Below are 25,053 nucleotides of genomic sequence, written 5' to 3'. Positions count from 1 at the left end.
CCTTAGTTTGTTGATGTGGAAAGTACCCGTTTGCCGCCGGATATTTTGTCCCAATCGTTCTTTAATTTTTACCCACTTTCGCCACAGATGACTTAAAATAATTTTCTTGAATCTGCTTATTTTCTGATGACTTATTTTGATTAGGGGTCATAATCTGAGTTGATCAGAATAAAAATAAAGCGCAAACAAAGGTTTTGATAAATGTACTATTAGCTTACGCTTAAAATGTGACTATTTTCAAGCTACTTATCATAATTCATGAAACCCAATCCTTACAAAGAAATGAAACTGACGACCATTGGCTTAATTAATTACATGGGTTCTAAGTTCAATGAGCAAATTAAGTAGTAAAGTTCAATTGTCCCAAAGCCAATTTGTAGAGGCCTCTATACTCATGACTGACGAATGGTATTTTTGTTTTTCATATGAATGCAACTAGAAGCTTGTGACATTTGTTTGGTTGAGATTATGTTTTGCTTTGTTGCTTTATTTAAATGTGCTGCTCTGCTTGTTTTGTGCACATCCAGACCACCGAGGCCTTTTATGGCTCTTGTTTCCTGGTTATCCTCTGTTGATGCGTGCGTTTTATTTATATTTGACTGGATCGATTTGGGTTTGAGTTCTCAGGAAAGTCTGTGTCACGCCGTTTTCTGATCGTTAATCACCCCCCACATGATCAAAGCCAGCTGCTATCAGTTGACTACCATCGGGGAGGGGGCCATCACAGCAGGAGAGTAGAGAGTGAAGGTGGGGGTTGAAGCAGATTTCTTTTCACCACTTGTTTTAATTCAATCAGGTTGATTAAAGATTTTTGCTTTTCCCAGGGTGAGGTTAATGCCACAAGCTGCGGTAGATGAGATAAAACTCTAAGCTCAGTTTGATTTCATTAACCTAGAACAATGGCTCCCAAACAGTTATAGTGATACTAGGACTTCTTTTGTGGTATCATAATGAAAACCTGACACAATTATTTGCAAGATAACGTGATTTGCCGGCAATCTCTTCATCTGGCAAGATGAAGAGATTGCCAGATGAAGAGAAACTTGAAGTTACTTCAAAGGTAACTTCAAGTTTTACCTTTGAAGTTAAAACTTGGATCTTGAAATGATATAAAATCAAAACTTAAAGTATTCCAGTTAAACTCAGCATTTTGCTAACTTCCTTTAGAGGTTTTCAAAAGTGTTGGGATTGGCAATTGGCATTGTAAACAAAAAGCTAACCAACTTGTGAAATGAAGCAAATTAGCATAAGCAAGGCAAAAATTGAGTCGTTCACACCTATCTCTGCTTTAAATGAAAGCTAATCAAAAACATCACGTAAAGTAAACATTTCTCTAGATGCAATTTGTAAATCTGCTGAGATTGAGAAATTGTTGTACTCAAGCATGCTAACAACTATTAGCTATTAGCTAACAAGCTAAAAAGAGCATGCTTCCTATGTTTACATATATTAAAACGCAATATGAATGACTAATGTAGTTATACTGTATACTTTTAAAAGATTTTTATTTAGGCTCAATAGAAAATTTTGAATTTTGCATACAAAGATTAAGCATCAGTGGATGAGAACCAAGCCAGTCAATTCTGTTAAGTTACAGTTTGACGGGCCACGCTAACTACTGTTAGCAGTATGAGCTAATTACAATGAGAATTTTGAAACTATTATGCATAGTGGGCTAACTACTATTAGCAATGAAAGCTAAATGTGATGTAAATCTCTGCATGTAGTGCCTTCAAGCATTACATCCAACACATTCACTGAAGATTGCATAATACTGTTAAACATCCAGTGTGATGAATTTTAAAAAGAAGGAAATGATTTATCTGCAGTCATCACCAAGTTTTACTTGCATGGGGACCGTGTTGAATTTTGGAGTCAATGTTGGTAAGAAACCACCTRCATTTCCCCTCAGAATTACGACTTCAGGGAACATTTCTGTTAGTAAAAATGTAATGCGTAATTAAATCTCATCTTTCATGCAATCTTCCGTGCTCATGGACAGAGTTATTTTTTTCTTTTTCACTATTTGTTTGTATGACATAAGATAGCAATAAAGTCCATATCGTGTTGAACTATTGTGTAAAAATGTCAGTCAACTTGGTGTTATGGTCTTTTGAGAACCACTGGACTTAAATGGAGAACGCCTCAGTATTTTTGCTTCCCTCTACATGGACAAGTTTACATAGTAGACTCAACAAAGACCCCGTAAACACAATTATTCAGGCAGACATGAATACAGCTGCTTAATGTTAGTTCAAGAGGGGCTCATGGGCCACTTGGCAGCACACTGACCTGAAGTAATATCTTCAATAAATTACAGAATATCTCTGTTTATATTTGAGGTATACTTCTCGGCTCTGGAAGGCGTTCAAAYTTTTTTTGCTGCTGATGGAAAGGCGGGTAGCTCAATGTGCTTATCTATTGTGCTACAGCAGCCGATTAAATGTGCTGAAACAAGTAAACAAAGGGGATTTCCTGTTTGGCTATTTCTTTGGAAATTTCTTTCCTTGTTTTTACCATGTAGCCTGGCATTGTTCAAAGGTCTCTAAGAAAAACAGGCGCTTTTTGAGAACAAAGACTGTGCCTCGGGGGCGGACGTGTCGTGAAAATGACACACTCGCCCCTTTCTGAAAGCCTCAGGTTTTTTAGTAAGCTTCTTCCTTATGAACAAATACTCATCTTGAAAAAATGGAAACGGGTGTGTTTTGCAAGTGTTTGCGGCGTGGCTGCTTGAAGAAAGTTCCAAACAGAGCATTTGTCATCGTCAGAAGCACCGGCACGGCTGTTTCGACCGAGGAGCTCCCTCCCTGCAAGCTGTCACACTCTGACTCCACCTCTAGATACTCAGATCAGCCTCCCCAAGAGCCAGCACAATGAGGCAGGAGACTCCTGGTTGCTATGACTTCAGACCAGTGTTCGGGTGAAATGTAAGCAGGCTGGACTCGTCAGAAGAAGGTCCGCAAACTGACCGGTCGGATAACTTGACAGGACTCAGATTACACCAGGAGGCACTGGATCTTGTAAGCTGGAGCCTTTCTGAAGTGCTTTTAGGGAAATATTAGCGGTTTGTCATCTTCATAAGAACTGTCCGGGTGAAGGAGTGGATACACAAGAGTCCCACCAGTGGAAGTGGAAAAGGAGGAGGCGAGAAGTTGAGTGAGGGCAGCAGCTGGCATGAGGATGGGCTGCGGTCCATGAACCCCTCTGAAGGATTAGAATGGTTTTTGTTACTTTTGACATGCCTCTGGCTTCAATGGTAAGCTCCATTGCTATGGTGGGAAACTGTTGATGGCTTTTATCCTCTGTTTAATTGCAACTTTCAGACTTTGGTTTAGTCTRTGGAAACATTTTGTTTTGCCGAAAGTGCTCAGGAAGAAAATTTGTTATCTTGATGTTGGATCAGATTAGCTCAAAACTTTCTCATGTCTGCTTTCTGTACTGAGTGAGGATTTAAGTGCTGTGCTCGAACTGGGAAATGGTCCAGGTTTTTTCTTTCTGACCATGTGGACTTCCTGACACCTGCGTCCTCTTCCACTTGTTAAAAGAAACCCAAAATGGCTCGATTTTGGTTTCCTTTTCACTGAAATGAATGCAAACTTTCCTGTTTCCAGTWCTTTCTTTCTGAAAGACAGATGGTCTCTTTTTAGTTACATTGCTAATCTACTTTGGAAAAATGTTCTGACAGATAAAACATAAGGTTGTTTCGTAGTACCATTGATTTAAGTGTGTTTGAGATRCACCATCCAGGTTATTGTGTTGATCACTAATTTCTGTGCTGGCCGTCTTTTTGCATGTTGTTTTATTGTTTTACAAGAAGATAGCAGCATTCAAAGTACCTTCTCTAGCACCCCCGCCCTTACTGGTGGTGTTTATTTACATCTGGAGCAGATTGAGCTTCACATTGTATGATCGAGAGCTGTGTTCTTCTTATAAGAAAGTCGGAAGGATTACCCACTGGTTTCCCCATCTTATTGTAGCGATTAGAGCAGCTACCACCATCATAATGTTGCATTTCCAAAAGAGTGTTGTCCTTTACATTAACTGCTGGATTTTCAAAAGACTCCTAACATTTCCAACTTCAGCGTGATCCAGGACGATCCAACTAGTTGAACATATTTAATCTGTTCGACCAGATTTAATCTGTTCCACCAGATTTAATCTGTTCCACCAGATTTAATCTGTTCCACCAGATTTAATCTGTTCCACCAGGTTTAATCTGGTCCACCAGGTTTAATCTGTTCTAGCACATTGAATCTGGTCCACCAGATTTAATCTGTTCTAGCAGATTTAATCTGTTCTAGCAGATTGAATCTGTTCCACTAGATTTAATCTGTTCAACCAGATTTAATCTCTTCCACTAGATTTAATCTCTTCCACTAGATTTAATCTGTTCCACTAGATTTAATCTGTTCGACCAGATTTAATCTGTTCCACTAGATTTAATCTGTTCCACTAGATTTAATCTGTTCAACCAGATTTAATCTGTTCCACCAGATTTAATCTGTTCAACCAGATTTAATCTGTTCAACCAGATTTAATCTGCTCCACTAGATTTAATCTGCTCCACTAGATTTAATCTGTTCCATCAGATTAAAGAAGCCGTTTTCTCCTTCTGTGATTAGGCTTCCTGTTATCTGCTGCATCTCTTGCTCTCTCTTGCCATCTTCCAGCATTAATGATCCTCGGACAAGCTGAACATGTCTTAAAAAGCAGTTTTTGTTTAAATAGCTTCTTATATCTTTTCTATACCGACTTCATTTTAAACACTTTTATTGATTCTGGAATCGACTTTAAGTCTCACCAACGACATCAACAGCAAGGATGTACCTATTACTGTATCTTGGCTGATTTGTTCACTGAACAAAATGAAATCAGATTTTGGCGTTTCTGAGTGGTTGGTCAGTAATCAGAAAATCWAAATGAATGCTGAAAATCAAACATCTCTATGCATCCCTAAGCATCTCTGACCASTGACAGATAAAATACTGACTAAAAATCTGATTTATGTATCTGAAATGCATCAAAACGGATAACTAGGGATGGGGCTGTAGCTTTGATTGTTATTGAGAAAGAAAAGAATTGCTTCGTTCAGAGATTACTATATATGAAAACATGGTTGATTGTATCGTGTTCTGTCCAGTAAYTCAGAACACAATAGCTTTTCTTTAGTGTTTTTTTTTTATGCTGGAGTTTTGGCTGTATATGGTGAAAAACGTATTAAACAAATAGTTTAAACTTTCTTCATCAATTCTTGCTGAAAACACCTACTTCTCTCAGTAAATGCATCATCACTGCAAGTTCATTGCTCCACTTTGCTTGGAGCTCAGTAAAAGTTAAGAGTCACGCTTTCATGCTGGAATTGGGATAATCCTGTAATTTTATGTCAGTCAATACTGATACCTCTATCAAGGAGTTTACAGCACATACTGGTTACATTAACATGTCTAATTTTTAAAAGAAAAACGAAAATGTGGATTGATTGATTAACATAAACAAATCAGTGCACTTTCAGCTTCATCCAAGTCAAATGTAACTTCAGATGTGCAGCTCAGTCATGATTCAAAAAACAACAAACATTTTTTATTGAGTCTGACCAAGGTGCTGAAAACAAAAGTATTTGTGTGTGTGTAGTGGAGGTGGTGGTGTGTGTGTGTAGTGGAGGTGGGGGAGGTGTTTTCAATGTTTTGACTGCACAGTGTGTGTTTGTTCGTTTCTGTTTAGTCGAGGGGGGGTGATCAGTTAAAGAATTTTGTCGGAACGGCCGGCCAGTTTCAGCAACGGTGTCAGTGTCCTGGAATGTAAAGTTTCCCCATCATCCCTTGTTTAATGAGGTGAAGGTCATCGACTCTCCCCGTCAGGCACACACGCACACACACACACACCGCCACCAACAGCAGATTCCTCAGCACTGACACTCCAATGACAAAAACAACTGCTTCCTCCGATACTGAGGCGACCCCTTGTTTATTTGCTTTGCTGCGGCTCGTAAAGTGGACGGAGTTTGTCGGAGCGCGCCGCGCGGCGGGACCTGCTGACAGGGTAACAATGGACGGGGGAACAATGGCCAAACTCGGATCGTCTGTTCCTCTGGAACAACCTCCTGCCTGCTCCTTGTGATGTCATGAGCGTTGGCTGGGAGGAAGTGTCGGTTCTTCCCTCTCCTGTTTGTGTCCCAACATGAGGATGGCCTTAACGAGCCAGTTGATGTCATCCTTAGCCCTGAAAATCCCCTCCGATTTCCTGCTTATCCTGTCTTTGTATATTTTTCTCATTCCGTTCTTTCCAACTCCCTGACTGGAATCTTTTTTTTTTTTCCCTTGAAATGACACAATTGCTGATAAGTGGTCTGTTTGTTTCATTTTCTGTTTTGTTACTGTACATCTTGTAAGTTTTATCTGTGTGTGTCTCCTGTCAGGGTCAGGCTCGACGGAGGAAGAACATGACGGAGTTCCTGGGGGAGACCAACATTCCGACCCAGGATGCTCTGGGACAGCTGGGCGGCTCGCTGCCCGCCGTCGGGGCGGGGCCGGACAGCTGGAAGAACCGCGCCGCCAGCCGCTTCAGCGGCCTGTTCGGCTCCAACGCCGGAGCGGGGCCCTTTGGCAAGGTAAGACTGAGCCCAGAGTGTGAAACCCAAGAAGGTGCGCCTGCTGGTTCGATCAAAGCGGCACGCTTTCTCTTACCCCACAACTGAGTTGTTAAAAGCTGTGGGGAACACGTCTGCTGCCCAGACGTGCTTCGCATTAGGAAAGCGTTCAGAAGCAAACAAAACGGTAGCCGGCTGGAGTGGGAGGAGGTCAGAAGGCCACATCCCGCCAGCCCTGGTGAAATCATTTCCCTTCAGAGTCTCTTGACTTGTCGGCTTACTTACTTTCCTCGCAGCTGCTATGGAAATGCGTAGGTGGATGGGAAAGCCTTTGCTCACTAAGTTTTATCCAAAGGATTCTCAGATTTTGAAAGAAATCCAACTAGATATGCAACTGATTATTTTGGTAACAGATTTTTCTGACTATTAATCAGATAAAAAAAATTGCACTTGCTGTAGATTTTTTATTTAAGCACTTAAGCTTATTTTATAGGTTCCTTTTTCACTAATGAAAATAAACATTTTATTGCCTAAAATGCAATAAAAGCATTTCTTTAGTGAAAGCTTTATTTGTAGCAAACGATACATCTACAGTTAAAAGGTTTTTCTAATGTGAACCCTGTCTGCTCTGCTTAACATCAGTATACTATTTATTTGTTGATTAACTTATTGATGATTAAAAAGCCAAAGGTGCTTAATAGATTATTTTACAGGTTTTGACCCCAGTGAAGCTAAAACTATGCCAAATGTAAATATTTCAGAGTTTTGGCTTAATCACTGTTCTTTCAGCAAATGGCCTCTTTTGTCTTTTTGATTAATCGATTATTGGTTTAATCAATTAAGTCTATTTGCATAGCACATTTCAGCAACAATACTGTTCAATGTGCTTTCCAGAAAAAAAAACAAAAATACAAAGTCATAGAACACACAGTCAATAATTGACAATTATTTCAATAATTGATTCATTACAATTAATCTAATGAATCGTTTCAGCCCTAAATCAAACTTAAAATTATTTGCAGTTATCCAGGTCATATTTTTATTTTTATTTTTTATCTAAATGAAACCATTGAGGATAAATTCTGGTTTAAAGCTCAATGGTTGCTCAGACCTCTGTCTCATTTTATCTACATTTCTAATCCACTTTGACTCAAATGAAGAGCATTGTGCCAACGTCTAAAAATGTCCAACCCAACCCTGCGGTCGCATCCGGCACATCTGCAGACGTCATTCAGAGACACAATCAGTCATTTGTCAGTTCCAGACTCATCTCTGTTTTAGCTGATTTGCCCCCTTCAGCTCTCTCAGGACCAGAACCTGGACCTCTGTCATCCTCTGTCCTGCAGGGTTCAGCAGCTGTCAGTCATTCTGTCTCAAAACCAGACAAATAAGCTCAGATCTAATCATGTTCTCTCTAAATTCACTGCAGACTCTTTTATAATTAGCTTCTTTGCCCAACTGTAGCCTTCACCCCCCACTCCCTTGTCGTCTATTGTTAAAGTGGTCTCAATGCACAGAGCTCATTTTCATAACTGTGTAAAGGCTGCCAGCTTGAACAAAGAGCTGAGCGGCGGCTACGTTTGGATTTAAATATTAAGGCGCCATTAAAGGCGCATAAAAACACTGAGTTTAGCATGCAATCTTGGCCCTGATCTGAAACTTTTCCTGCTGCAGGAGTTGGACCGTCTCGAGCAGCTCCAGAGCAAACTCCACTCCTACTCGTTATTTGGACTCCCCAAGGTGCCGCGGCAGCTCTCCTTCCACCACGACTCCTGGGAGGGAGAGGAGGAGGCCAACCTGGTCATGGAGGACAGCTGGAAGACGCTGCTGGACGATCCTGAGGTACGAACACTTTGTTCAGGTCTAGAATAACTGTAAGCAAAATATTTTCTCCTTATTTGTTCCCATGTGTGGTGATATACTCCCTCTGTGTGGAGGTGGGCAATATGGACTTGGTACCATAAAATATTAAGATAAACTTCTATTGTAAGACTGAGTATTGGAGTCATACCAATAACAAATGGTCATAAAATTACGAAAATAAAGTTGAAATAACGCGAGAATAAAGTTGTAGCGTTATAACTTTATATAATGTGACTTTTGTTCTCATACAATCTCGTAATTTTATTTTATACTCAATTATGCTATTGTAACTATGATTTAAAAACTACATTTTATTTATTTTTTATGTAATTGTATGTCTGACAGGCTGCATAACGCCGCAAACCTAAATACCTTTCCTGAAATAAATCCCATTTAAAACAGGCTTCTTCACACTGTTTCACTTACAAAGTGTGATTTATATCACTACGCTGCACACAATAGCTAGATTTAATCATATTTTTGAATTTACTGATAGTTTTTTGCTTTTCAGTTTCAAAACGGCAAAAATAAAATTACTGATGATTCTGTCAGTTTCTTTTATTTACCATCACTAACTGAAATGTACAACAACAAATCAAAATTCCTATAAGAAAACGTTCCCTAAGTGATAAAAGATATAATAAATGTCGACCTCTACCTCTGAGCAACATTTTCCATCGTGTGGTTCAACCAAACAATGGTGCTGATCAAATGGTGTCCTCCTTATCATCCATCCTTGTCTGTTCCCCTCTTACCTGTATTCCAGCAATAAAGCTTACAAAGCATATTGCAGTTAGAGCTGTAAATGCCTTTGGAAACGATAACATCCATCTTACTCTGTCATTTGCTTTCACCTATTAATGTGTATATGGCTAATCAGATTGTTGCCAGGCTGCTGTATTTTCCCTCCTATGGGAGATTTACTGCTGACGCCTGGTTATATAAGCTGCATAACTCAGTCATAGTCATAGTGCTGCTCAGTGAAAACACTGGAAAATAGAATATTATTTTGGTTTATGGGATTGAGTGATACACTTTTACTTTTAGCTTTACTTTCTTTGGTTGTGCCTTTTTAGCCCCCCTGTCATGTTGCAGAGAAGATTTACCCTATTTAATGTTTTGGGTTAAAAAAATAAAATAAAATCAGCTCCAAATCGCAACAGGACATCACTTTTAGATGATTCATTCAGAAAGGGGGGGAAAAAATGTTTTTTTTTGGGGGGGGGGGGACAGTGGAAGATGCATTTAAGACTTGCATTTTTCGGGGGCAAGAAAGTAGTTGCCATCCTGGTGCGGTCTGTAGGTCAAAGGATGAATCAACCATCAGTAAAGTTGGACAATAAATCAAACTTTCTGTTTAAGAAGATTTAATTTTTGGAATATCTATGCGCTCTTTGGGTTTCCGTAGTTCAGAGTGATGTCAGCGCACCCAGCGTCTGCCATCATGTTCTACACCTTGCATTTATTTGGACATAGAATTCAGGTCAACTCCAATATGGGATGATGGAAAGATTTTGAAAAATCATTCAAAGGGCTCCAGATGGCCACCGGACCACACCTCTATAGGCTGAATTCAATTGCTGTTTGCAGTTTTGCTTATAAAGGTGGAAACATTTGGAATTTAATGTTTCCACTTCACTGCTGGGATAAAAATGAAGATGTTTTTGTTTAGAATTTTACTTTAGCTTGGTACAGAGAATCATGTTAGCGTTTAATTATGAATACTCTGCATACATAACCACTGAGTAATGGCTTTTCACCTGCAAGCCAGAAGAAGTGAGTATTGACATCCTGCTTCCGTGTTACATGGAAGGCAGCAAGATTTTAAATTAAAGCTTAATGGAGATGAAAATAAAGCCACTGGATAATTCACGTGTGGAAAAACTTAACACAGTTTTCATGCATATCTAGTATTGTCACTGAGCTTTTCTCAGACGCAAAATAAATTCTTTATTTTTCTGTTGTATATCCTTTAAAGCAAGAGAAGTTGGTCTTTACGAACAAGTCAAATGTAAAGCTATTAAATTAGAATTCTATCCTTTATTCTAATCTTTAATTAACTTTTAAATGGAGAAGTTGCTGACAATTTTTAACACGGACCTAGAAAACATCATCTAAATGCTCAAACATTTTCTCATCTCTTTATAAGAATGAAAAATAAAATGATTCCTTAATCTTTGCTTAATACTTAACATGTTTATTCTACTTATTTTCTTTTCTTTTACCGTGAAATTCATTGGAACTTAGCTGAAACTCATTTCACTAGTCACTTGTACTCCGGAGACAAAGGTGTGGGCCAATGTGTCATACTCATCAAGAAAACCTGTGTTTTCATGTAGACGCTGACGAAGCGACAGTTCCACCAGCAGGAGGCGATATGGGAGCTGCTGAATACTGAAGCCACCTACATAAAGAAACTCAGAGTCATCACTGATGTAAGTACAAAGGAAGCTTTTGTAATCTGCCGCCGCACATGTAAAGTCCACATAGTGCTACAGGGTGTTGTGCAACAAGACGCGTCTGTATTTTGGTAGATGAGTTACACAAACACTTCCTCGTTGGGATTTTGAAGTAATAAAATGTACTTCCGTCTCTACAGTAAACCTTAAACTTGAATGCCATTTTCTCCAGCTGTTCCAGTGTGGGCTGCTGAACCTGCAGGAGAGCGGCCTGCTGACGGATGTGGAACCCACCAAACTGTTCAGCAACATCCAGGAGATAGTCCGGCTCCACATCTCACTGTGGAACCAGGTCATGCTGCCCGTTCTGAAGAAGGCCAGGGAGGCCCGGGCCCTGCTCGACCCGACTCACCTCCATGATGGCTTCAGGACGGTCAGTAGTGGTTAAACTATACTGGGAAAGTGTGTATTCTATTTGCAACAAATGGCCAAAAGACAGAGAAAGTAAAAAAAAAAAAAAAAAAAAAAAAAACAATACAAATGAGTTCAGTTTTTGAGAATTTACCAGGTTTATCACATACAGTTACGGAAAAACATGACGGCGGCGTCATTTCAGGTGTTTCATATACCTGAAGCTAATCCAGCATTAAGCATCAAATTTGCATTCAAAACATTGAAGTGGCGCATTTAGCAAGAGTATAGTTAGTACATACAGAACAGAGAAAACAAAGAAGGAGGCCTTTGTGTTTATCTATGTATAATCTAAATAGGGGAGTACGTAGTTTACCTTGTTGAGCAAAGAAACAAAGTAAGGTGCATAAGTTTAGCCTGTAACTAGTGCAGTGTCCTCCACAGCTAAATGTGTAGGCAGCTCTGCCCTGCTCTGCTCCCATCAATCACACATCCCAGATGATTTGCACCCGACTCATCCCATGGCTACAACAAGCGACAAAACGGAGCTGGAAGATGTGCTCTAAAGAAGCAATAAGGAGTCCCCCCTTGCCGATGTAGTAATATCTGTTTTATGCCTTTATGTTTTCAGTTTGGGTCCAGGTTTCAGCCATACATTCATTACTGCATGGAGGAGGAGAGCTGCATGGAGTACATGCGCACGCTTCTCAGGGACAACGAGCCCTTCAGGACATACGTTACGGTTAGTACTCCTCACCCATAAACCTGATTCTACATCCCCTCAGCATGCCCTGATCGGACACGCTCATCCTTTTTGACGCTTGACTTCCTGCCTTTGTCTTTAGTGGGCAGAGACCCATAAGCAGTGTAACCGTCTGAAGCTGGCTGACATGTTGGCAAAGCCTCATCAGAGACTGACCAAGTATCCCCTCCTGCTGAAGAGCATACTGAAGAAAACTGACGAGCCGTCGGCCCGCGACATCGTTAACAGCATGGTGAGGATCCCGGTAACCGTTACTGTTCCTACTGGGATTTATTCACCCTGCATCGGGTTTGAACATGAGTATTTTTGTGTGTTTCAGTTGGTCACAGTGGAGAGCTTCATCAACAGCGTGGACTCGCAGATGCGACAGCGTCAGGAGCAGCAGAAGCTGGCCACCATCTCCGCCCGCATAGAGACCTACGAGGCCGTGGAGGGCAGCAGTGAAGAAGTGGAGAAGGCAAGAAGCTAATTTATGACACCACAGAGCTGTCAGTGATGAGACTTTATGTAAGCTCTTGCTTCACGCTTTCTCTTTTTTTTTTTTTTTTTTTGGGTCTTCTCCTCTTCAGATCCTCAAAGAGTACAACCGCTTCGATCTAATGTCTCCGATGAGAGAAACGTCACCGGAGGAGACTCGACAGCTGCACCTGGAGGGAGCTCTGAGGATGAAAGAGGGCAAGGACAGCAGGGTAAGACTGAGTCACACGACCGCTTGTAAACGCACGACACGCTCTGCCCTTTGAAGTCACACCTGGTTTCTGGCTTTTGCCCCGCAGATGGAGGTCTACTGTTTCCTGTTCACCGACCTGCTGCTAGTTACCAAACCGGTGAAACGAGTTGAAAAGGTTAAAATTATCAGACAGCCTCTCCTCATTCACAACGTCGTTTGTAAGGAGCTCAAAGATCCTGGTGAGCGCTAGGTTTTTTTTGGCCAGATTCTAGTATTTAGAATGCAAATGTTTTGTTTTGTCTGGAAATGTGAATTGGAGGAAAGAAGGAAATCCGCAACATGGTGGAACTGTAACAATGTTCTGCATAAAATGCCAAAATATGAGCAGTAAAATAAAAATATTAAGTGTTTATCTTTTTCTCTCTGTGGCACTGACATTATGCATTTCTTTGTGTTCTTAGGTTCTTTTACCCTTATCTACCTCAATGAGTTCAAGAGTGCAGTAGCAGCTTACACTTTCCAAGCCAACAGCGCCTCCCAGGGGCGAAGCTGGATTGATGCAATTTGCAATGTCCAGGTTGGTAAAATGGTTCTCCCATTTCAGCTGAGAGATTTGCAGTCCTTATATGATGGTGTGATTATTATTATTATTATTATTATTTTAAACGTTATGCGATTTCTTTTAGAACCAGCTGCAGAGGCTCCGCAGTCAGGAAGTCCTCCGGCAGCAGGACATTCAGAAGAAATGCACAGCCGAGGATGAGGAGGAAGAGGAAGATGAGAGCAGCAACTCCGCTACCAGCTCCCCGATCCTTCGGCACAAGGAAGAGCAGAACTCCAGGTACTGTGATGTTCCGCTTATTGGCCTCATTCTTCAACCAATTCTGTTCAGCACAGTTTAATTAGTTTAATTTAACTATTTTGTCTCAATGCACTTAAATACAGAGTCAGTTCAATGTAATAATGCTTGCAGATTCAAAGTCAATTGCATCCTTTCAAATTTAACCCTACTTGATAAGTACTGCGATCAGCTTATTATGACAATTTATGAAAAAAGTTTTCTGCCCAAGTCAGGGATTGATAACTTTTACAACCCTAAAAGCCTTTTTGCCTTCGGTTCAGCTGAGCACTTTTCTTTTTAAACCGGAACATGACTCTTCAAAACAAAATAACTTGGGTTTTTTTTAATACCTACTATAGGAAATTAGTTTAGTGTTTTTTAAAGAACAATAAACTTAGTTTTGCTTTTAGGTCTAATGCATTTTAATTCATTTTGTACAGAAAATCACACCACAAAGCAAAAAAAATTACTTGGTGAAAAAGGATTTTCGTTTGTGCAATAATTATGCATATATTTTATTAATAAAACTAATAAAAACTTCTTAAACTGGTACTTTTTAATTGCCTTTACTTTTCTTAAACATTGTTAATTTTTTTTGACATTTTCAGCCAATGTTAAGAACTACAGCAGGTTCAAAGAACAACATGAATATAATTTTATTCTAGTTTATTTTCAGTTCTTTTACTATACTATTCAAGAACATTTCAGGTGGCTGCCCTGCTACAGTCTGCAAAGAAAAGAAATATAAAAAATATATATTTAAAAAATATATATTTCACTGTTATTGTTTTTTTATCACTTTTATTAAAGCTCAAAATCCTGTCTTTTCAGCCAATCAGACGGTTCGACCGAGACCCTGTCTGTGATGGATGTGGATGAGCCGACTGAGCACCAACAATCCCCTGCCTCCAGCACAAACTTCGAGGAATGCTCCGGCAGAGACTCGGAGCCCGACCTGGTTCTCCTGTCAGACAGGTCCGAGCTCCAGCAGCCCACCTACCGAGTGCATCCCATCATTTACATCGGACAGATTCAGGAGGAGAACGAGGAGCTGGACCCGCAGCGGCGGTCGCTCTCTATGGACAGTGCGTATGGTACCCTCTCTCCTGAGTCGTGTCAGCAGGAGCTGAGGCCGCAGCCCATCCAAAATGAGGGAGAGGAGGTGGAGGAAGTGCAAGACCAGGAGGTGGAGTTTGGCAAAAATGGGAAAGTGGAAGAACAGGAGGAGGTGGAGGAAGAGGAAGAAGAAGAAGAAGAGGAGGAGGAAGAGGAAGAGAATGCATCTGTAGGGTCCCAGCTGTCTGTGGTGCAGTCAACCAAACCTCGCCGGCGGCCTCCTGTGCAGTCCAAGGTTCAATGCATGCAGAGGCTGACCTCTCTGACCTTCTCCCGCTCGGAGGACAACCTCCTGCAGCGAGTCCACGGCGAGGAAAACCCCGTGTCCCACACGCACTCTTTCAACTCTGAGTCCCAGGAACTGGACTGCACGGACATAGACCCGTCCTCTCTGGCTCACAGCCAGAGCCTGTCGGAGCTGCGGCGGAACGGCTTCAACCGCTCCGAAGACTGCCTGAGCTCCAGCATGCCCTCCGACAAGCTGCAGGCCAGTCTAAGCCGGGCCGAGGCCATGCTCAGCCGTAAGACGCAAGAAGAGCCGGATGGGGAGACGGCGCCGTCTAGCAGAGCAGATAGGAAATGCGAGACGACGTCGACGACAACGACGACGACAGAGGACACGAATACACCCAAAAACAAAAAGAGGAAATCTCCAGCCCAGCACAAGAAGCTAACGTTAGCTCAGCTTTACAAGATACGCACCACTCTTGTTCTAAACTCCACGCTGACGGCATCGTAAGTTCCTGCTTTTGAAATTTCAAACTGCAGATTTTAGATAATTTTACATCTGTAGCAACATTCCTATTGATCTTTATTTCTCTCTTTCCAGGGAGGTATAACTTTTTCAAACGGCAGAGCGGCATCAACATCACAAGGGTTTGCGCTTGTTTTGTTTGGATGAACTGATTTTCTATAGACACAGATGCACTCTTTGTCACACTGCCCTCTCCCTTGCAGTTGCTATTCTGGACATTTTTATTTATACATAAACAATCACTTAGTTTTTTTTTAGTTTTTTTATTATGTTTCATTGGTTTTTGGATTCCTCAAACATAAAGGGAGGGGACATCAACTGCCTGCACTTTGCAAGAGAAGTAGCACTGGAGGGTTGGAACCTGCAGCGAGGAGACGTCCAGGCGGAGGTCCGACAGCCTCGTCCCTGCACTCCACACAGGAGACGCGGAACTCTTCCCTTCCTCTCACTCACGAGTTGAAGAAAGAGACACCAAATCTTGAATACGCTTGTGTGTTGGCAAGAAAAAACAAAAACGACAAAAAAAAAATATTGCCTGGACACTTGTTATTGCTCCTGATTTGCTTCAACAAAGGAAATTATTGCACAGTTTTAAGTACAAAACAAAGGAGTGAAATTTTCAGCCATGTAATGAGTCGCTTGCGTATGATGCGTTTACGTTTCTTGACTGAACCGAAACTGATCAGTCTCCTTTGATTATGCAAACCCACCCAAAGATGGGAGGCCTGTGTAAAAACTACTAACAAAAACAACCACAAAAAAAACAGTCCAAATAAGCCAATTGCATTTCAGCTTAATTTCAACTTAGTGTTTACTGTTCGCGTTTTTTGCTGAACTAATGACTAAAAATGGGTGACTGAAGCCATTTTGGTATTTTTTTTTCTGCACTATACATGTTCCGACTTGAGGCGCACACAAAAAATGAAAATGGATTCACAAGAAGAAAGGAAAGTCTCACTAGCGCGTGCTTCTTTCTTAGTAATGTTAGCAGGTTGAAGAAAGAGGTTTATGGTGATTATTCTGCAGAGCTTTAGCTGAACAACTTTCTCCAGGAGATTAAAAAAAAAAAGCTTTTCAGATCAGTAACTTTTTTATATGCCCAAACCAAATAGGTAAATGAAATTGTTTACTTCTGTTTTTTTGTCTGTGTGTAATATTTATTACCCCTGCTATGTTTTATATATAAGATTTTGTTTATGTTTGCTTTCATGATTTGTAAATGTTTTTTTGTTGATATTTTGGTTTTTTTGTCATGTCAGGCATTAACATGCTAAGAACCAAAATCATGTCTTTTCTTTCAGGAATGACTACAAAGTGTCTTATGAAATAATAAAAAAAACCTACAAAATACCTTAAACTGTTTGTTTTCAATACAGTCATTGTGTTTATATTGACATAGACAGAATTGTATCAATCCACACGTCTGTTTTGGATTGCTTACCGTAGACCGGTTGTAAGTGGGGAAACTAACATGTTCTGGGGTAGAAGAGATGCAGTAGAAACCAGAAGTTTAAATACACACACACACACACACCTCTTTTTTCACTATTTGCAGTTAAATCAGTCCAAACCTTCCTTTTTAATTGTAATTACCAAAGTAATTTATATTTACTAAATGCCACAGTAATGAGAGAATGCCAGATTTGATTACCCTTCAAAATCTTCATATGTTTGCTGAAGTTCTGGTCGTTTCTTCCATGAGAACTTTCTTGTCCTCAAGCCATTTTGTAAACACTTTGACATAAAGCCAAAGTGTTGTCCTCCATGTGGAAGATCAATTTGCACCCAAACTTCAACTTCCTGACTGATGAATATTTCCACAAAATGTTCTTTTCTCTGATGGAATTTCTTTCATAACGTGTACCAGTTACTACTGCAGCATAAACAGCCCCACGACATAATACTGCCACCACCAAAATTCACAGTTGGGAGCAGTTTGCTACTTTTGGTTTTTCCTTCAAAAGTAGATATAGTTGTATTGGCAAAACAGTTGGACTTTACTTTCATCAGACCATAAGACACGTCTCCAAAAATGAAGATCTTTGTTCCTGTGTTCGCTTGCAAACTGTGTTCTGGCATTTTTAATGTTTGTTTTGAAGGAACAACTTCCTCCGCTTTTTTTATTGGAGTCTATTTGCACATTTTGGACCAAACCCTTTCATCTCTGGGATGCAGAACTGTCTCCTTCCTGAGCACTTGATGACTGGACATTTCCATCTTATCTATACTGGTATAATTATTTGAACAGATGGAAAGCAGTGCCTCCAAGCAAGTAGAAATTGTTCCCATGGATAAACTAGACTGGTGCAGCTCCAAATTCTCTTCCTGATTTCTTGGGTGATTTTTTTTTTTTTTTTCAGATTTCCTAATTGTATCAAACAAAGCAGAATGTTCCAGGTGTTCCTTTAAAATACATCCACATGTGAGACTCCAATTAATTCAGATGTGTCTGTTAACCTGTCAGATGTTTCCAAAGCCATAACATCATTTGGGCTTTTCTTCATTGTGAAAAATATGCTAAACTTCTGAATTCAAAGACATTAATAATTAAATCTGACATGTTCATTGTTGTGGAATATAGCAATGGAAATAATTTAGGTATTTCTGCCTTAAAGACAAGAGTTTGGGTCTGATGCCACTTCAGTCAGGAACATTTGTATTTTTATTCAGTGTATGTAAACTTCTGGTTTCGGCTCTGTGCAGTTTTTTTTTCCACAATTTGTTACATGGTAGCCAAAAACGTGTTTTCACTGATACCAGCAAGATGCACACTGCAAAAGCATACAATCTTTCCAGATACTGGTCATATATCAGCACACTAGAAATAAAACAAAACTAACTTGCAAGTAACTTGAAATAATATGCTTGTTTTGAGTCAATTATTCCTTAATATTGATAAAGTATTAAATCCATTTGCAGATTATTTCACTTAGGAAAAATGCCTTGTATAAGTTAAATAATCTGGCAGTGGCACAAATACTTTTTAGCCCTTTTTTGACTTAAGTTCCTATTTCTTGCTGAAAAGTTACTTGTAAGTTGTCTTATTTTATGCTATTACTGGAAAAATGTGAAAATGTTTAAAGGGTCTAGTTAATCTTGCTAAGCATTGTGAATGTATTCATTGTTGTGTCCACACATCTGCTAAAACAACAATGTAATGTGTTCTAAATCTTTATTAAAAGCTGATCTGTGGGAGAAGAGGTAAAACATTACTTTAGCTCTGTCAAAGCACTTAGTCAATTCATTGGGAGCATTTTAGAGCTGGAGATAATTCATCTGAGTTTCTGGGAAATCAGGGATCACATATCGAGTACAGCTGTCTGTCTGGGACCGCCGTCTGCTCCCCACAAAGTTCATCCGACTCATCTCTGCTTTCAGCACGCATTCAGGTTGTCGGAGCCGAGCTTGCTGGCCCCTGATAACGTCAACGCCAAGGTGTATTTACAGGTGATTATATCAGCTAATCGGTGGATTACAGCATGTTGAGTCGACACAAGCCTCTAAGCTGGGGTGGAAAAAAGACGGAGCGCTGCTGTGGGATTTTTGCCTTAATCTGGCCTCGGAAAGCATGTGGCCCCTCCTGCTCTCACATCTGGCCTGCTCGGATTTACAGTTGTAATCCATGGTTTTTGAAACTATTTTATCATGCTTCACTGCTGATACGCTGGACTTTAATTATTAAAATGCAGATTTTCATTTTAGTTTTGATGTAATTACACATTCTTGTTCGATTAGCTTCTGCTAAGTAAGTAATGAGGTTGTCCCCCCAATATGGCCCTGGGCCAGCTGCCTCTATAGATTAGTTGCAGATAAATGCTGCCAGATGTAATGACAGTCAGCTGCTTTRCATGCAGGAAACAAAAAAATAAATTTCTTAGGTTTATCTTTAGACTTTTGAACTATATATTAAACCCCTCAAAACTGTTAAAAGTGATAGCTTTCATTCCTTTATTGCTGAAAAACAAATCTTGGATTGATGCTTAAAATATGAGCTGCAAGATAGCAGGAAAACATGAAAGCATGTTTCACTCAGCATCAACCTACATTTTGACTATTTTAGATTTTTTTTTTCAAAGTGTCCCCACTACTCTGTTCTTAAGCATCTTGTCCACTGAAAATACACAGGAAGGACAAGTCTGTCCAACAGGGCAAACGTCTTACTCTCATGCAGAATTTGCATTCATTCTACTGTAAATTAATCTTACCCAATATTGCATCCAAGCAGTCCTTTGCGGTTATGATAGTCATCACATACTTTTATTTGTGTTCATTTTGAGCAATTAAAGTCTGCTTTAGAAACTTTTGGCTGGAGAAATGTTTCTGCAGATGGTTGTGTAAGTCCAGTTTCATGCAGGTTTTAAAAGGAGTCCCTCAAGGCTTCATTTTATTGTTTATTTTTCATTTGGTTTTGAATGACATTGTGAAAGCCATCTAAAGTGCACTTTTCTGCAGATGACAATGTGTCTTATTATTTAGTTAACTCTARAACAGGCTGTTGATGCTACCTTTATGTTTTTCAGTAATAACACCTATATTTCAGATTACGCTGATGATTCAACCCAACGAGAGATATTGTTGCGAGCAACAAGGGTTTGCAATCCATGTTTCTTCCCTTTTATTGCTGCATGAGACGGTGGAAATGTTTGCTCAGTGCAGCCAGGGCAGCGGAGGGTTAACACCACTCACTGCGGCAGATGTCAAAAACCATGCTGTAAAAAATGTCCGATTAACACAAAGGGGCACTTTGTCAAATCCTGATTAAAGGAGCACTTTCATTTATTAAACTCTGTCAATCCCCTGGACTGTTTTAGAGCAAGGGATTAAAACCAGGTAGACACTATTGTCTTTCTAAACAATCCCTCTTTAAGCTGTAGCTGTTTCCTGGTGCTCGACGAGGCCAGGCTGACTGGCTGCCTGTAATCTCAGCAGAGGCTTATGGGTCACTACTACCACTACACATTCCCATTCATCAACCTCATCCCCTTTAAAGGGACTATATGATTGGATTTAGGACATGTTCTACAGGGGCAAAAAAAAAAAGGGAAGAGCACACTGAATCGTGTTTACAAGGGCTGTGCTGTGAAAAGGCCTGTGGATGAGTGGAAGCCATATGGTGTGGCTAACTCTGGGAACATCTGCCGTCGATCACAACCATCAGACTGGTGACCTTCACATGGACCATGGGAACATCTGGCTCCTTTCCTTCTCATAGACCACATTAAGCAGGCAAATGGCAACAGTGATGTCAGGATGAAGTCTTTAAACACGTTGCAAGGAAGCAGTGGGACAACACTGATTGATGTAATCAAGTCTGATTATTTTTGGAACTCATTTATCACCTGCACCACAGAACTTGTATGGTTGTGTTTAATTTCCCCATGCAGAGTTTTCTCATTACAGTCACAGTTTTCAATTTTTAAGTTCTTTACACAAACAAAAACCTTTTGTGCGAATGTTTGAAGATTTCGTGGAACCATATTTTGCTGTAGTTACAACTTCTAATCTTTTGTGATGCAACAGCAACAGCTTTGCACATATAGAAAATTAGACTTGTGTCGGTTTTTCTTTGGAACATAATTTAGAGGTTTTTGCAGTTAAGACCAGCTTCCTGTTGTACTTGGAGATAAAGGATTCCCACAGCATGTTGCTGCCACCACCATGTTTCGGTGTAGGGAAAGTCTGCTTAAGGTATACTGTGCACTTTTTTTCCTGTCTCTGATAGCATTTTATGTTAACCAAAAAGTTTAAATATGGGTGTTTTTTTTTCCAATAAATGCCCTTTTTTGCTCTGTACCTTAAAAACCAGATTTTCAGTGCATAACTTACAGTTTCCCTGTCAACAGATTCTCCTACCTACACTAGCAGGTAGTGTTGTGGTAACCGAGTTTTACTGTTGAGACCATATTTTCAAAGTTTTATTCCAGGCCAGGGATCTGCAACCTGAGGTACAAGTTGCTCCTTCGACCATCTACAACATAAAAAATAATAATAATAAAGATCTCCCTAAATTAAAATGATATAAAACTGAAAATGAGCTAGAAATTATTACTTCTGTTGTAGAAATTCTTTGAAAAAAAATCCCTGAAAATCTTCTAGAACCTACATTTGTTTTGCATGTATTACATATTACTATCACTATTTTTTAGTCAATGAATTTCTACATTATAATGGCATTAAGAGTACCAGTAATAAAAATAATAATTAGTATTACTTACTTATTTTAAAGCCTAAACATAGAAATAAAATTGTGGTTCTTTAAACATTCTGACAAATGTTCTTTAGCAGATAGTCAAAAATAATAAACAGTCTTACTTCAGAAAATTATGCTACATTTGTAGCTTTAGGTTTTAATTAGTTGGATTGAGTGCAAAAAATGGCTATTTGGATAATAAAGTTTGATTTAGGATTTTGTTAATGACCAAGTCTGATAACACTGCTGAAACATCCTTTTTTAATGCAACTCTGACTGCAGCTCGTGGCTGCAGCCAAAGCTTCTTCCTCAGTACCATGTCTGGCCCTGCTGGGTAAAGATGAAGCTGGAGAGAGATGAGGGAAGAAAAGGCATTTAGAGTACATAGATGCTTTTCTGTCCGTACAAGTTGCAGAGGTAAAGAACGCTGAGTGAGGTCAATTCTCCACCACCACCTGTTTTATCTCCACTAGCTTAGAATATGAATGAGTTGTTCATTTAAAAGTAAATCTATTCACTCAGTAAAACAGCTAAGTAGCATACAAACTGAAGCATTTATTTCTCTTAATTATAATGATTTTCTGCTTTCAGATGATGAAAATATGACTTTTAAGACTAGAATATTGCATCAGACCAATGAAAAAACATACATAAGTGTAGAGACTTGATAAACAGAATTTGAATGCCTTCTTGAAGGCTGTTATCCTAAAAATGTACTTGTAATCTGACAAACAAGCCTTATTGCAACAAATATTCAAATGTATTCAATATGAAAGTGTTTTGGGTTTAACTAAACATGGCAGCTCATCTAACTGTCTAAATAAGGCAAACCCAGTTTGTCTGCAGCCTTGTTAAAGGGATGCTTGTTATTGTGAGGCTTAGTTTTTTTTTCTTTTACTATTGTACATTAAACACTGCACATTAAAGCTGAACATCAAGCCCAATTGGGTCTACAATTCAATTTCAATCTATCAAGATGCTTTAATTATGTCGTTTTTGTATGTAGTTTAGTCATTTCAAAATTAAATTCCTACATTTGCGAAAGCAGCAACTTCCTTTTTGATGCTTTGGGTGTAGTTTCTGTTTAACAGTGCAAGAGTTTTACTTTTGATCAATATTTTACATTAGGGTGTTGTTAAAATAAAGGATTTTCAGTGCTTCAGTGTTGACCCCACAGTCCCCCAACAGCACCAAGCTGATGAATGTATTACCAGCTGCTGCTGGAAACATGAATTCATCCCTCAAAGATGTGACATATGCTTGAGGATCAATTGTCTTTATCCCTAGAAAACTTGTGTTTCTGAAAATCAAAAGAGCATAAGGCCTTACCTTCACACAACAGTGTAAACTCCTCACCTCAGTAATTGTATTAGTGTATAAGAAGCTTACTGTAATTACAATATTGTATTTTTAGGGCAGCAGTCTGGAACATGAAACATAAATCTGTCTTTTCTAAATTAAATGGAGCCTCATTGGAAGAGGAGTAATACAAGAGGAGGACAGAGGGATTAACGTGTAAGTCCGGTACATTTAATATTTACACTGCAATCGCTCAATTAATCTGACAATGTGTTCTGTGCTTAATACCTGAGTTGAGTGGATGTCCTGATTTATCAGTGGTGTGCACAGTGGAGGGGGTAGCCAGTGGTTTCAAAACAGTGACCCAAATGCAACATACCTGCAGTATAATCAGAGAAAACAATGGTTTGGGTTTAGTTTTATTAAAATAAATGTGGTATGCTTATTTATTGTTTCTCTTTTCTCTGATACCCATCGATGAAAATCCAGATGCCACCAGTTGTATCTGAAGTAACCAAATATAAAAAGTGGGAATGTGCGTGTATTAATTAATTTCCTCTCAACTTAACAACATTGAACTACTTTACACCCCTAATCCGAAATGAATACATGAAAATTTGTGGTTGTAACGAGACAAAATGTGAAAAAGGTGCAAGACTTGGTGCTGAACAGTACCAGTAAATTATATTTAAAAAATTATTCAAATTTAGTCATGCACATTTTATCATCTGAGTCCATCTTCATTTTCCCTTCTATTCAGCTCCCAGTCATCTCAGCAACAAAATTATTTCCTTTTTAAAAGGAAGTGAATTCCAGTGTGCGCAAACCTGGAAGGATGGTCGACTTCAATGAAGGGCCAGAGGGGATCAAAATACAGGAAATTAAATCAAACACATGCAAAATGGCTGAACATATACATGTAGTTTTTTTAAATAAGCCAATACAAAATCATTTCCTTTAAGTATTTCGAAGACCTGACTGTGAAAGCACAGGGTATGTTAGAGGCTGGACTGTCTTTGCATTTGATAAAGAATATTTAGACTAAAATTTAGGAAAATGTGTTTATTATTATTAAAGATTTTTGACAAGGAAGTTAAAACACAAAAAGAAAGTGATTATTCACAGTGTGTTCCATTCAAGCATGTTAAAAGAAAGTTGAGTGGAAAGAAAAATTTGGTAGGGAAAAAGGGGCACTAGCAAAACCCTTCACAAAGTTTATGGAGATGTTGATTTAATTTTCCACCAGACCCTCATAAACTTCCATATGTACTGACAGATTGTTTAATAATCATATTGTGGCAGCTTCCACAAGATCACTGATTTAATGGCCAGTGACCTTTCTGATCTAAATCTAAAGGAGAACCATTAAGTCATAGCTATGAGAAAGGTGAGAGACATCATTAATCAATATGAACCAAGGGTATTATTTGTGATGACAGCTAAAAATACGCTTTTATTCTGGGCTATTGACCTCATGTGGTAGCTCATAGGTAAAATAAGTACAATATAAAAGTAATTTAAAATATCTATTATAGTCAAAACACAACTCACATAAAACATATGACAGACTAAATTCTATTTCAAGAGTCAGAAATGTTTTTTTTTTTTTTTTTAGAAATAAAGGTCTAACCACTTTACTCGTGTTTTTTTTTTTTACGGACTCCATGGAATGATGACAATATTTTCTAATGTTTCCTAGCAACAAGGGTGGCTCAACTTACGTCACTTTTTCCTACAGCATGGTACATGAATATATTTTTCAGCTGGCTAACACTTTAAATTAATCTTCTGTAAGATTTAAATTTCTTTTGAAGACAAACAGGGGATTGGATTTTATTTAATGTAAACCATGATCAATAACATCAGCAGAAACAAAGGCTTGAAATAATCTATGTAAAGAATGAAGCTATGCTTTTTAATAATTCAACCATAATTTTACCAGGAAGTCCCTTGAGATAAAATCTCTTTTTGAGGGAAACCAACTGAACAGCATACAAACAACAACAACAAAAAAGATTAATTTCAATAAGAAATGTTTGAATGAATGCATACGTGTGAGTTTCAGTTTTTGACATCAATAACTGACACACATTCATGTTTTGATTACATTTACATGTGGGGGATACTTAAACGCCCATAAAGGGGGTGTACTTAAAGGGTT

The 25,053-nt window shown here is 39.1% G+C and overlaps 1 protein-coding gene across 4 annotated transcripts in view; it reads left to right on the top strand.

Annotated features, from left to right (window-relative positions):
- Positions 1–16,760, top strand: part of plekhg5b (pleckstrin homology domain containing, family G (with RhoGef domain) member 5b) — a 93,330-nt gene extending 76,570 nt beyond the window's left edge. For 3 of the 4 annotated variants that reach the window (XM_008414543.2, XM_008414542.2, XM_008414544.2), the window contains 13 exons: positions 6,416–6,607; positions 8,261–8,428; positions 10,789–10,884; positions 11,081–11,281; positions 11,891–12,001; positions 12,105–12,254; positions 12,342–12,479; positions 12,592–12,711; positions 12,799–12,931; positions 13,154–13,269; positions 13,379–13,533; positions 14,365–15,384; positions 15,479–16,760. In XM_008414543.2, the coding sequence (XP_008412765.1) occupies positions 6,416–6,607; positions 8,261–8,428; positions 10,789–10,884; positions 11,081–11,281; positions 11,891–12,001; positions 12,105–12,254; positions 12,342–12,479; positions 12,592–12,711; positions 12,799–12,931; positions 13,154–13,269; positions 13,379–13,533; positions 14,365–15,384; positions 15,479–15,488 (2,610 nt within the window). In that variant the 3' untranslated portion in view covers positions 15,489–16,760. Of the gene's footprint in view, positions 1–6,415; positions 6,608–8,260; positions 8,429–10,788; positions 10,885–11,080; positions 11,282–11,890; positions 12,002–12,104; positions 12,255–12,341; positions 12,480–12,591; positions 12,712–12,798; positions 12,932–13,153; positions 13,270–13,378; positions 13,534–14,364; positions 15,389–15,478 lie in introns of those variants that run through there. The other variant, XM_017306012.1, reaches the window with a different exon arrangement.
- The last annotated feature ends 8,293 nt before the right edge of the window (positions 16,761–25,053 follow it).

Source organism: Poecilia reticulata, linkage group LG7 (assembly GCF_000633615.1).
Source record: "Poecilia reticulata strain Guanapo linkage group LG7, Guppy_female_1.0+MT, whole genome shotgun sequence".
Taxonomy (NCBI): Eukaryota; Metazoa; Chordata; class Actinopteri; order Cyprinodontiformes; family Poeciliidae; genus Poecilia; species Poecilia reticulata.
The sequence above is the reverse complement of the archived record's forward strand: the minus strand, read 5'-3'. Positions and strand labels throughout refer to the sequence as shown.